Source organism: Chrysemys picta, chromosome 3 (assembly GCF_011386835.1).
Source record: "Chrysemys picta bellii isolate R12L10 chromosome 3, ASM1138683v2, whole genome shotgun sequence".
In the NCBI taxonomy this organism is placed as follows: domain Eukaryota; kingdom Metazoa; phylum Chordata; order Testudines; family Emydidae; genus Chrysemys; species Chrysemys picta.
Window position 1 is genome coordinate 42,375,874 of NC_088793.1, and position 14,805 is coordinate 42,390,678.

At 37.8% G+C, this 14,805-nt stretch overlaps 1 protein-coding gene across 15 annotated transcripts in view; it reads left to right on the forward strand.

Moving 5' to 3' along the window:
• Positions 1 to 14,805, forward strand: part of DLGAP2 (DLG associated protein 2) — a 655,212-nt gene that overhangs the window by 582,956 nt on the left and 57,451 nt on the right. For all 15 annotated transcript variants that reach the window (XM_008163720.3, XM_065590150.1, XM_005289668.5 and 12 more), the window contains 2 exons: positions 221 to 368; positions 8,781 to 9,000. In XM_008163720.3, coding sequence (XP_008161942.1) covers positions 221 to 368; positions 8,781 to 9,000 — 368 coding nt within the window. The remainder of the gene's footprint in view (positions 1 to 220; positions 369 to 8,780; positions 9,001 to 14,805) is intronic.

The following is a 14,805-nucleotide window of genomic DNA, read 5'->3' on the forward strand; positions in this document are numbered from 1 at the left end:
AATCATTTTGATAGTGAACTTAAGACCAAATTCTCTGCTTATATTAAATGATGCAGCTCTCCTGACTTCAGTAGCACTGTGCCTCTTCATGTGGATCAAGAATTTGGCCCCAGGGAGTGCATTTATGATGCTAATACAAATTGCTGTTTTCAGTGTCATAACTGATTCCATCTGGAGTTTTTTTTATAGCCTCCTCTTTTTTCCCCTCTCTCTTTTATAGTCAGAGCTACCTTCAAGCTGCAAGTGATGTGCCTGGGGGCCACAGCATGGATCCCTCCGCAAACTACAATTCCCCAAAGTTCCGATCAAGGAATCAGAGCTATATGAGAGCAGTGAGCACACTCAGTCAGGCCAGCTGTGTTAGTCAGGTGGGAATCTATTGTTAAATCTTTTACTGTGGGCTCTCTACATATACAGGACTAGCTACTAAAAATGGAAAATTTGTTTTTCTTGATTAATATTAGAGGAGTGAGAATGTAAGTCATCACAAAGTAATTCAAGCTTCAAGTGATTTAGTATTGAATGAAGATGGTATGATTAAAAAGAGACAGTCAAATTGCAAATTATGCCAAAAAACTGCAAAATCAGAATTTCCCTTTTAAGAAAGCCACCCTACATATAAATATATACAATGTTGCCTTTTAGTTTAATTGGGTTCCCACTTTGTCTTGTACGGTAATAGGGCATGAATAGGAACGCTCAGCCCTTCTCTAGCCCATTCATTATTATGTATACCTCTCTCATGTCACCTTTTCATCTTCATACCTCTCTCAATTAAACAGACCTAACCTTTTCAATGTCCCTTCATGTGGAAGTCTGTCCAGGCTTTTAAAAAATTTCATTGCCCCTTTCTGACATTTACTATATCTGCTACATACTTGTCGAGATGGGATGACCAGAATTCAGTGAGGTGTACCATCACTTTATATAATGATATTATGTTAAGTATTATTCTCTGTTTCTTCCTTCATATAAATTAACATCCTTTGCCTTATTTGACCATCACTATGCATGGAGAAAGTGTTTTTTCATTGAGCTGTCCATAATGATGACTAGGACCTTTTCCTAACGCATTAAAGTAGTGTATATGATGATTCAGATTCTTTCAGTATGCACAACCTTGCCATTGTCCACAATGAATTTCATTTGCCATCCTTTGCTCAATTAGCTTTCTTAATTAGATCCTACTGAAGTTCCTCACTATGTCCTTCAGTCTTGACCAACCTAAATAATTTTGTGCCATCTACATATTTTGCCACTTCAGAGTTCAACCTTTTCCACCTCAGTAACATATATATTAAATAACACAGAATATAAACTAAATACATTCAGTTAACAAGTTCTGAGCCTTTGCTGTTTCCTGGTCCCTTCCTATGACATCACATTCTTCATGTTCCATCAATATGATAGCAGTTCAGTATTTTTATTTCTGTTATTTCAGTGGGTTCCTTCCCATCTTCTACTGCTCAGGACTGAATTGAGGGATACTGATGGACTATATATTTAAGAAGTATATATTCACTCTTGAAATCTGTATTTTAAAATTATTTTGCTGGTGTCAACAACCTTTGTTTGATAAAACTAGTAAGGAATTTGATCATGTAATTATTAACTGAGGCCAAGGTTTTCGAATGTGACAGGTGATTCTGGGTGCCTCCATTTGTGGGTGCCCAACCTGAGATGCCTTTAAGGTCCCTGATTTTCACAAAGTGATGAATGTTAATCCTTTGAATTAAGCACTGTTAAAGTGTCTCAAATTGGGAGGCTCCAAAAATTACTCGTAACTTTTGAAAATCTTGGCCTAAGTTATCATAACTCTCTTGGTCAATAGTATAAGCAAAAGATGATTCAGAATAAGGTTTTTTTCCCTTCCCAGACTTCATTAGTCCACTTAATTTTATTAGAAATATAAAAATGATAATTTTATGAAGGACAAAATAATTCATTTCACAGTGGACTTAATTGCCAAGATGCCTTTCTAGAAAATTAGAATAACAGCCTTTCATTGGGTTCAGAGATTCTGTATGAAATTTCTATATGCTTGATTAATGAAAACTGGAAAATTTGCAGTGATTTTTCCCCCCAAAATGAATGAGAGTTATTGATTACAATATATAATAAAAAGCAATATCATCCAGATGTGGAGGCTGGTGAGGTTATGAGATTGACTAGATATTTATATTATTTTGTTGTTTTCATTCTGCTTTAATAAATGATTAAATAAAATACATATTATTGTCATTTACTGCTCTCTCCATTATTCAGCTTCTAAATTCTCTTTGGACAAATATCATTTCCAGTTACTCAGTCAAATGCTACAATTAGATACTTAGTACATTCCTAATAATTATCCCAGAATGTCTCTAAAATGAAACATACGAATTCATGGTGAAACTAACAATTGTCCAGAGTAAATGGACAGAGTGAAATTAAGCTCTTTTTTAACACCAAGCACTTGACATTAATCTATTTCAGTCCATATTGTGATTGGCTAAATAAAAAGAATAATAATAAAAATATGACATCAATAGGGCTAGAAAGAGTGTTTAAAAATGAAATCAGGATGTGAGGACTGATGCTCAGCTGATTTAAATCAGCATAATTCCGTTATATTTAATGGAGCAACACCAGTTAACACCATTTATGGCTATGACACATGGTATTTATATAGTTTCCATCAGTACAGAGCAGATTATTTTTGTTGGGGTTTCCCCAAGATCTCTTCCACTGTGTTCCCTAAGAATTCAGTGCAACTCCAGTTTCATCATTTAAGCTCCTTTATCCAGCATATAGCAAACCTACGCTGAGTTAATCAGACTGAACCATAAGGGATGGGCATAGGGCATACCTATGGTACACAGAAACCCCATTTCTTTATATGCATACATTCACTTTACATTGCATCACTCGTTTTGGCATTGCTTTGTAGAAACCACTGCCTGTACATCATGCTCTGTCCACTCACTGTCCATGTACAACTTACTCTTTTCCTCATCCTCATCCTTATCTTATCCATTGTTATCTTGTCCATTGTAAGTGGTTTCCTGGGTGTTGTCCCTTTTCTTAGCTAGTATAGACATTCCGTTTCTTAGCTTACTGACCCATTTACCTATCTTAGTTAATGCAGATATTACATTTCCAGCCTGCTGATCCATTTACCTCCTTAATCCTGTCACTCAAGAAATGAGATCTCACCCATGTCCAGTTATTCATGTCAAGCCGGGCCAACATTCCACTACTTTCCTATATTATCATATGTTTTATTTGCATTCTATTTCTGTTTTCTATGCTTTCTTTTTTAAGTTCATTACCCATCAACACATTTCCAAGACAACAGTAGTTATAATTATTTGAATCAACATTAACAATAGGCTCAGTGTACGAACCAGAGTGTGCAACCTTACTTCCTTTGGTATAGCCCACTGGAGTGTAATTCTACATAGAATCCTAGAAATGTAGGACTGGAAGCTACCTCAACAGGTCATCTAGTCCAGTCCCTTGCACTCAAGGTAGGACTAAGTAATAATTAGACCATTCCTGACAGGTGTTTGTCTAACCTGTTCTTAAAACCCTCCAATGACAGAGATTCCACAACCTCCCTAGGCAATTTGTTCCAGTGCTTAACTACCCACACAGTTAGGAAGATTTTCCAACTTAATCGTCCCTTGCTTCAATTTAAGCCCATTGCTTCTTGTTCTATCCTCAGAAGTTAAGGAGAACCATTTTTCACCCTCCTCCTTAAAACAACCCCACTCGTTTTGCCCTGCCAGCTTGACTGTGAACCATTGATAACTACTCTGTTGGAATGGTTTTTCCAACCAGCTATGCACTCAACTTTAGGTAGCTCCAGCTAGGCTATATTTCCCTAGTTTGTTTATGAGAAGGTCATGCAAGACAGTATCAAAAGCCTTACTAAAGTAAAGGTATACCACATCTACTACTTCCCCCCATCCACAAGGCTTGTTACCCTGTCAAAGAAAGCTATTAGTTTGGTTTGACATGATTTGTTCTTGACAGTTACTTATCATCTTATTATCTTTTCGGTGTATGCAAATTGATTGCTTGATTATTTGTTCCATTATCTTTTCAGGTACTGAAGTGAAGCTGACTGGCCTGTAATTCTCCAGGTTGTCCTTATTCCCATTTGTATAGGTTGGCACTATATTTGCCCTCTTCTAGTCCTCTGGAATCTCTCCCATCTTCCATGAGTTTTCAAAAATAATCACTAATTGCTCAGATATCTCTTCAGTCAGATCTTTGAGAATTTTAGAATGTATTGCATCAGGCCCTGCCAACTTGAAGACATCTAACTTGTCTAAGTAACTTTTAACTTGTACTTTTCTTATTTTAGCCTCAGATCCTACCTCATTTTCACTGGCATTCACTTTGTTAGATGTCCAATTGCTATTAACCCTTTTGGTATTTCCACATTTTCTATTATTGTCTTTCCCCCTCATTGAGTAATGGGCCTACCCTGTCCTTTATTTTCTTCTTGCTTTTAATGTATTTGTAGGATGTTTTCTTGTTTCCCTTTATGTCTCTAGCTAGTTTAATCTCATTTTGTGCCTTGGCCTTTCTAATTTTGTCCCTACATGCTTGTGTTCATCCTTTGTATATTGATCCTATATTCATCCTTTGTAATTTGACCTAGTTTCCACTTTTTGTAGGACTCTTTTTTGAGTTTCAGATCACTGAAGATCTCCTGGCTAAGCCAGAGTGGTCTCTTGCCATACTTCTTATCTTTCTAACATAGTGGGATAGTTTGTTCTTGTGCCCTAAATAATATCACTTTCAAAAACTGCCAACTCTCTTGAACTCCCTGAATTTGCTAAAGTCTGCCTTCTTGATATCCATCATCTTTATTCTGCTGTTTTCCCTCCTACCATTCCTTAGAATCATGAACTCTATCATTTCATGATCACGTTCACCCAAGCTGCCTTCCACTTTCAAATTCTCAACCAGTTCCTCCCTATTTGTCAAAATCAAATCTAGAACAGTCTATCTCCTAGTTGCTTTCTCTACCTTCTGAAAGAAAAAATAGTCTCCAATGCATTCCAAGAACTTGCGGGATAATCTGCCTTGCTGTATTATTTTCCCAATGAATATCTGGGTAGTTGAAGTTCCCCATCACCACCAAGTTGTGTATTTTGGATTATGTTGTTAGTTGTTTTAAAAAGCCTCATCCACTTCTTCTTCTTCCTGGTTTGGTGGTCTATCCACCCATGACATTATAGGCTTGTTCTGCCTTTAAAGCCTCCTTCTGTAATTTTAACTTTGCTTTTATTTTAATTACAATATAAAAACTGGTACTTTTTTCATTTATTAATACAGGAAATTTAGGTGTGAAACAGAACATAGGCCAATTAAAATAACATTCCCTGGGTCTGTACTGGAAGTGGTCTTCTTCAGCCACCACACAATAATTGTTATTACCTGCATGAGCAGTTTTTACTTCACCAATGTCCCAGCATCTCAACTGTACCTGTGAAATTTGGAGACTGTCCCCCAAGAATGAACTCACATGCTGGCAACTCTGTCTGTAAACAGACACCCTGCACTCGTAAATGTCCCCTAGATGCCAACAGCAGGACAAGTCTGGGGCTTTCATGGTCTTTCCACAGTATTTGAGGAGGGAAAACAAACTTTTTCCACACTGTATGAGTCACAGTGGTTTTACATTTAACTTCGTGGTATTGGACCCTGATTAATTTTCATACCCTTCTGGTGTTACCTGTCTTGTGCCAAATTTTTAACTTTTCTGTGATGATAAAAGAGCTCAAGTTTTCTTGATCCATATCACTTGAGGCTGCTTTTACTTTGTATAGCATGTATCCCTCACATATTGCGCAAGATATTATTATTAAAAGACATTCACTTAATGCCATACTTCTTTAAAAGCAATTACAGAAATATGTATACTATATAGAGTGTAACATAAACTTACTAAAATCTCAAACAGCTAAAATCCAAACACCGCTGTATTTTAGCAACATTTTGTTTTACTACTGTTACTTCCTCTTTTTTTTTCTCTTTTTTTTTTTTTTTTTTTAGCTATTTGAGAGTTTAGTAAGTGGACTGTTACATTTCACTTTTTTTGACAAGAAGTTTTTTTAAAACATTTTTTTTCTTTTTTTCACAATTTGCTGTTTGATCTGATCAATGCCCCTTGCATTGCTTTTAATTATTTTTTTACACAGGTTACATGTCCACTACTTTGCTGTACCCAGGTTGCATTTCCACTACTACATTCAGAAGCAGTTAAGCCATACAGAAATCCCTAATTCCTTCAGTGATTTTAACTAACTCATCCATAGTCAGACAATTTAAATCAGATTGTCCCTATACCTGCAGCAGCCAGCACAATTAATTTATTACAGACACAAAATGCCCCTCCCCCCCTTTTTTTAGAGGGCCTGTAAAGTCATGTTGGAGAGAAAAGCATAGTGGTGATAGTTGTCATCACTTGACCTTCCTTTGCATAATTTGATTACTAAGAATTTCATTAGGCATGACTGCACTGAGTTATATTGCCATAACTGGGTTTCATTATTAAACCAAGCATTCTTTTCTTTCTTTCTTTTTCTTAACACTTTAAAGTCCTTTTTAACATTTTATACACTTAAACACTAAATAGTCAGGGGTAGTAAAAATAATAAAGTCCTTTTTAACACTTTATTACTTTTACTGCCCCTGACTATTTAGTCCCCTCCAAGATCTCCAGTGTTAATTTGTGCAAAAATGTAGCTGCTTGTACTTTTTTTAAAGTACTCACTTCAGTTTTTCACTGTTTAATAAGACATTTCCCTAGACCTTACTAGCTACTAAAGTCTGGGACTGTAACACTTCTATTTTATTTCCTAGAATAACACATTTCTTAGCTGACTTTTCCTCCGCAGTCTAAGCTTATTTTTTATGATTTTTGCTCTTATTTCTTAACTTAGTACACTTTGCCTGCACAGCTATAAATTCAGTCCTTCAAGGGTGGCTGCCTTTTACTTTGGATTTTCTTTTTTAACATTTTAGGAATCTTTTCCATTTAGTTTGTTTCCTCCTCCTACAACTTTGATTTGCTTTTTATGCTTTAGCATTCATTTTTCAAAGTAGTACATTTTGTTTGTAACATTTTAGCCACTATAAATAATCCTTGTAAAGCTACTGCTTTCATCTGGGCTTTCTTTGCATTAGTATAAAAACAAACAAACTAGATACTATTTTTATGGCTGTCAATGGGTCCTGTTTTTTGAAAATGTCAGTGACATTCAATAGACCTCTGCTGTGCTCTGCCAAACATTCTTTTTTTTTTAAAAATTGATTACCACTCCCTGGAGTTCCTTTTTCACCTGCATCCCTCTAATCTTTCTCTGGGGAGTCTATAGGGTCCTCCCTTAGATTTAATCCACTTCTTCAGCATGATGCTAACTACCTCATATTTAAACCCTACCAATGCCATTTCTCTTAATCCTAGGTTGCGACCCTCATACTAAGGGTATATATGTTACCAGCTCCAGACGAGCAGATCCAAGTCACGGCGCCACTATGTTAGGGTTCCTCTGAGGCCTCTTCTACTTGGTTCCCCCAAATTCAGTCCAATTCAGTTTTGCCAGTTTGGTTCCTTTATTTGGCATGCATCAAAGCTATGCTGAGTTGATCTGACTCAACCATAAGGGGTGGGTATGGGGCATACCACACATCCAAAGTCACACAAAACCCCCCTTCCTTTATATACATTTACACATCACATTACATTCACTAGACATTCCATCATGTGTTTGGGGTTTACTTTATAAAAACCAATCCTGCTCCATGCACTGTCCATGTACAGCTTACTGTTTACCTCATCTTTATGTTCCCAACTTATCTTGTCCATTGTAAATGGTTTCCTTGGTGTCCCCTAGCTAAATACAGACATTCTGTTTCCAGCCTGCTGGTCCATTTACCTCTCTAAACCTGTCTCTAAAGAAAAAAAATAAGGCCTCACCCATGTTCAATTACTCATGGACCAAGTATTGCTTTTTGTTGACAAATTTTAATAAAAAAGCTCCAGAGTGTGGTGTCAGCTCTCAATCACATACAGACACTTCACCATCCCAATCGAGGGCAACTCATACAGCTGCAGACGCATCTGTTCTGTTGCAATGCAAGTGATTCTTTTCTTCTGTCAGCACATTTTGGGCTTAAATCGTGGCACTGTGTGACATAGATACCTCCTGAAGCTCCCTCATAGCAAGGGGAAAAGAACAATCTGCAACATCCCCTTTAAAGGGCATTGTACACTCACACCTATGTGGCCAGTAAATTTGTTGAGTTGTGCCCAGAAGGCACTACTCAGCCCACTTCTCCACTATGCTTACAGGCTAGGGTAAATATAACTCAGAGTCTGAAAATTCAGACTAGTTTGATTCAATGTCTCAGTTAGAAGACCAGATACAATTAAATGGTATTGAATGGGTCTTGACTCTCCAGTTGTGATAGTGGATAGATTTCCTAATCAGTGTATAGAGATGTTGGATTTATCTGTTAGTGTTCTTCATACTTATTAAAAATAAATATACCAAATGGAAACTAACGATGGTCATCTAAAACTTATTGCATGTAACATACTGTATATGGCTAATGTAAAGTGCTAAAATGTGAACGTGTTCAGAAGGGTTTCCTAATCTTTAATTATTTGCTAAACAGTTCTTCATCAACGCACAGGTGTCCACTTGAGAGATGTTGAAGCCGTGATGATCACAAACAAAGCAAGTCAAAAATCAAATGCATTGTTGTTATTTATTCAGATGAGTGAAGCAGAGGTCAATGGGCAATTTGAGTCGGTGTGTGAATCAGTGTTTAGCGAAGTTGAAGCTCAGGCAATGGATGCCCTTGACCTCCCTGGATGCTTCCGAACAAGAAGCCACAGTTACCTGCGGGCCATTCAGGCAGGTTACTCCCAAGATGATGAATGTATCCCTGCTATGGGATCTTCCAACATCACCTCAACTATCAGGTCAACAACAGGTAAGAAAATCTATGCTGGCCTCTAATCAGGATGGAAAATGGTGCATGAGACTGAAAACCTGTTTTTCCTGTGTAATTATCATAATTGATATTGTCTTTTATATTGATATAGTACATTGAGAATCAGGCCTTCCTTTAATATTGTACTAGTGCCTGCATGTCTGAATGTGTAGTTATGAATAATTTCATTTTTATTAGAACTTGTAAGTGGGCCTGGAATACAATGGGCCTGAATTTCAGCCTAGACTTAACTTCACCTGCTTTGTTCACCTGCACAGTTTTGCAAGTGCAAATAATTGCAGGCAAAAAATGGTGTTATTTAGATATTTAAATAATTGATTGTACCTGCATATCTTGAAGTAAACATCTAAAGGAGATCAGTTACATTCACAATCAGTGGGGCCCTTAAATTGCAGGTGCAAAAAGGGAAGATGGGGTTTAAATATGGTCCAAACTCTTAGGAGTAGGGCAGGTAACTTACTTAACTTTGGAAAGGCTATGACAGATGAGCATATACTGTGGCTTATTTCACGTATCTTCACTGTTACTCATCAGTAATCATTATTATTCCACTCATTTTTAGGATTCTTTCAGACCTTTAGAGTTACTTTTTCTCTTTTAAGTTACTTAACAAAGAGATTAATTTTATTATTTTATTATTTTTAACTGTCATTTATAGAGAAAGGTGAGCAAAGATTGTACAGATAAGTTAGAAAACTAAACTGAATCCATTATAACATTTGTGAAGTTATCCAAATCTATTTTTACATTCCCAAATATATTCCATCATATTCAATGATACTGCCCTATCCTCATATTGCTGAAATGAGCTGCCACATTCATAGAAAGTAAAAATATAACCCAAACAAAAAATGATACAAGCCTACTTAAATTGATTGTTGATATTTACTATACAGAAGAGCAGTAGGAGCTTTTGAGCAGAAAGCACTTGTTGTCTTTCAATATCATTGGCATATAGTGCTACCAAGAGCATTGTGTGTTATTTTATCTTCAATGTAACATTTTATACAACACAGCTTAATGAGATATTGTAAGCAACTCCTAAAATACAAATAGTCATTGTTACTTCCCTCACCACGTGTATACACATTTTCATCTCGTGTTTAGAAGCTTTAATAGCTCTGTCATCAAGGGATAAAATATATAAAGCAATAAAACTTTTAATAGCCACCAATGGGACTACATTTTTCCCAGTTGTTGTATAGCATTGTATGATGAATATGAAGATACTGTTGCATGGACTGAGGCCAAAGCAGTCAAACCTGGGTGCCTAAATATAGATTTTGGTACCTAACTTTAGGCACCAAAGTTAGAATATTTCTAGATCTAACTTAGAAGACAAGTTGGTTGATTTATTTACTTGAGATACTGTGACTTTGCATTGCAGTTTAAACAGAGCCATCCCATTCAGGAGATCACTTTCTTTTTCCTGAAGTCATAAAGTTGAATAGAATATGATACGTTTGGCAGAATCATCAGATAGACAATAAATATGACTGCATCACATTGTTTTTCCTCATGAAAAATGCTATACATTGATTAGCAGTCTGCTGGTTAAATGATGTGGTTTTGAAAACTCTAACCTTCATTTCACGCATGATTTCCTTCTTATTTCTGGAATGATTTATCAGGTAGATTTTGTTGCCTAAATATGTAATATTTCTTATTTGTCAAGGTCAGGGAATAGTGACACCGTAGTAAGAAAAGGACTATAGGAAAAATGGTAATTAGAAATGGGGCCCTAAATAAAACTCTGGTTCCAAACACCTTTAGTGAGTTCCAAATCTGGATCTGTGTTCAGATTTTTCAGTTTGTGACATTCTCTAATCAAAATTATTACCCCTGTGCGACTCAACAAGTTTGTTCTTAACTTTTATGGGGTTACTGATGTAAGACAAATATTCAAATCAGAAATATTTATTAGATTTGCAAGGGAGAGCACTGATTGTGTGGTTCAATATTAATTGAAATTTCCAGTTTCCAAACAAGTCATTAGCTATAAAACCATGGAATAACACTTTCATATTTCTGTCTTCGGTATTTAGCAGGTTAGATGCTTCATTTCATATTATTGCTACATTTCAAATAACCCCTTATTTTCTCCCTTACTTATCTGAAAATTGTAAAAGAAGTTATTGGATACAATATGGTATAAGAGGCTAGCAGATATTTAACATGCCCATAGGCTTCTTTCAAATAAAAGCTACAAAGGTCAAAATTCCATTTCAACCTTCAGTGCAAATTCAACCTTCTGAATCTTTAGGAAGATTAATTTGGTCAGATATTTTCCCACTGCTGATGTTATAAGCCATTCTTGGCAAAGTCATTAAAGCCATTTCTTAGAAAATTAACAGGAAACACAATTTCATTATTAGTTGAAACGTTAGTGATAAGAGGGTGGCTGCCTTTTATCAGTGTTGTAAAGAAATGAAATTGTAGCACAGACTAGAAATTGTAGCACTAGACTAAGCTAAAAGATTTAATAGTGTAAGAGAAAATGTAAATCAGAAGCAGAAAAAGTATAATATTTCATCTCTGAATTTAATTATGGAACTATCTATTTTGGATGTACATTTATATAGCTTAGTTTGTCAAAAGATGATTACAAATGTCAGTGGACACATAGGATTAATTCAGAATGGCAGGAAAACTACAGCTTTATTCAATAGTATGTGGGACACATTTGCTCATCCCATTAGAAGCATTAGGGTATCCTCATAACATTTGGAAAGGGCGTTACCATAGTCATCTCTTCCAATATTTAAACCACTTTCCAGGGACATATGTGATCCCAGGACATGCTCTTGAGTACTGATGACTACTATGGGCTACCTTTTGTGCCGGTAAACTGGGCTATCCACTGGACGAATCCCTATCCACCCTTGCTTGTCAGATTTATTTTTTTCTTCTGTGGGAGGAAGCAAAACTCTCTCCTAACCTCAGCAAGGTTGGAAAACAGGGTTATTTTTTGCCATACCACCTGAACAGTGAACTCAGGCTACTTACTTGGTAGAATTCAAAATGATGTAATCTTACTCCAAGAAAGGAAACACCAGATTAGCGATGAATGTGAACCTGGAGACTCAGGGACAGTACCTGTACTTTTGGCCTTATCTAAATCGGGAAGAAGCCAAAGCAGTCCACATTGTTGGAGGCCAATGGTAACTCCCACTCCTCTGTGTGACTCTTGCCAAGACTAACTAGGCTTCACTGTGGTTAACTTTCTGTCCATCTTCTATAAGAACGGCCAGAAGTTGGGAATGGGTGAGAGGGGATGGATCACTTGATGATTACCTGTTATGTTCATTTCCTATGGGGCATCTGGCATTGGCCACTGTCAGTAGACAAGATACTGGGCTAAATGGACCTTTGGTCTGACCCAGTATGGCTGTTCTTATGTTCCATTGGTTTGTTAAGGGGATAATGTTGTAACCTTTCTGCCAAGTGGTGTCAGTAGCAGGAAGGGCTGAGTTCAATTTTTAAACAAAGCCAGCTCAAGCCCCCACCCAGAAATCAGGGAAAACTAAACACCACCCGTGGGTACCTGTGATAGGCATTACTTCCCCACTCACAAGCATTGAGTCTGTGTATAACAAAAGAAAACTTTTATGAAGGGGAGCATTAATGCTTTGTTGTCCAGCATTAATCTGGGAAAACAATGACTCAGCAGTATGCAGACAATAAGTAAAACACTTGCCCCATTGCATCTTGGGCAACACTTTGCTTCAGTTTCCCATCTTGTGGTGTGAAAGTTCAGTGGACAAATGTCCCTTTAACATTCCACTCCCCACTGTTGCACCCCACTCACAGTTTGCTTGAGTTCAATGAAGTACCTGAGTCCAGGGGTGTGCTCAAGTGGGTTCACCTCTAGCCCCAGGGGACCGAGGAGAGTGAACAAGTGATTTCTTTGCCACTGTTGCTATGCTGTCACTGCTGCTGCTCACCCTTGTCACTGCTGCTAGTAGTGATGCCATATTCTGAGATTCCACTGCCCAGCCCAGTTCTTATTCTGGTTAAGAGGGTATATGGCAAAGTCCAAAGCAAACACCAAGAATTCCCATTCCCAGAGATGCCTTTTTCCCCAGTCTTGTTTACATATCACAAACTCTTCTTTATAGCTAAGTTCAAAGTCAAACATGCATACCCCCAAATGTATCCAGGACAACACTGGCCTGAAAGGAAAAATATAGTTTAAACTAACAGTTTACTTTCCTGTCTCTGTGAGAGACCCTTAGTATTTCTGGATCTCTGCAGGTCTGTCAAATTCTCATTATGAGCGAAGAAAGTTACTAATATACAAAATCTGCTTCCCAGCATGCCTTGCTGACATCCTGCTCTATGACTCTCAACATTGCCAGGAAACTACAATGTTCAATGTGTCCTCATTACTGCAGGAATATGGAGCTTGTACCCACCTACACTCTAAAACTGTGGCCTCGGGCCCTAAACAGAGTTAGCAGCCTGGATTTTTTTTCCAAACTGCACACTGCAACCCTGAGACCCTTGTTTAGTCTCCAGAAGAGAAGAATGAGGGGGGATTTGATAGCAGCCTTCAACTACCTGAAGGGGGGTTCCAAAGAGGATGGAGCTCGGCTGTTCTCAGTGGTGGCAGATGACAGAACAAGGAGCAATGGTCTCAAGTTGCGGTGGGGGAGGTCCAGGTTGGATATCAGGAAAAACTATTTCACTAGGAGGGTGGTGAAACACTGGAATGCGTTACCTAGGGAGGTGGTGGAGTCTCCTTCCTTGGAGGTTTTTAAGGCCCGGCTTGACAAAGCCCTGGCTGGGATGATTTAGCTGGGAATTGGTCCTGCTTTGAGCAGGGGGTTGGACTAGATGACCTCTTGAGGTCCCTTCCAACTCTGATATTCTATGATTCTATGATTCTATGAGACCACTTCTTCTTTCTTGTTAGCTGCCTTCCTTGTTGCCCAGGTATGTTCTCAGCGTAAAAACCTAGAATGTAATACTGCTGGGCCCAGCGGATTTTTTTCAACAGCTTAAAGGGCCAGTGCACTCCATTTCCAACCACTTACATTCTTTTTTTCAGGCAGCAGGGAGTGGAATTTTCAGACCAGTCAGTTCTGGAGGTTATTCAACAGTTTATTCCATCCAATTCACTCTCTGCAGACCTGTGACCTTCCCTTCCTAGTACTTTTTCAATTATCCCTATCAGGAGAAAGCACTAAAGAATGAAATTATCTGCCTTCTCCAAATGCTTGCTTTAGAGGAGGTCCTTCAGCAGCAAAGGAGCAGGTTTCTATTCCTGTTATTTTCTTATTTCCAAGATAAAAGGTGGATCAAAGTAAACTGAACAAGTACATCGAATGGTGACATTAGCATTCATATTCCCATCTTTAAGGCAAGCAGGGTGTCTGCTGCTCCCCTCTTGCCATTCAGTAGTGTCCTGGGTGTGTTCTGCCCACTGAAGGTTTGGATAGAAGATTTGTGTGTGTGTGTGTGTGTGTGTGTGTGTGTGTGTGTGTGTGTGTGTGTGTGTGTGTGTGTGTGTGTGTGTGAGAGAGAGAGAGAGAGAGAGAGAGAGAGAGAAACATGATTTGACCCTAATGCCTTAATAGAAAAAAATCCCCAGATAATCAGTTAAAATAAAACCAAAAGAGAAGAAAAAAAAAAAAAACCTGCATTCAAACAGAGCTGACCTGCATAGTAATCATCTTACTGTGTGCCCTGAAGCTCATTAAACTGGTCTTGGAGCACCACCAAAGGGAATGAGGTCCAAAGCCAGGAGCTCTTAAATGAAAAAAGACCCAACTCTGGCCTCTG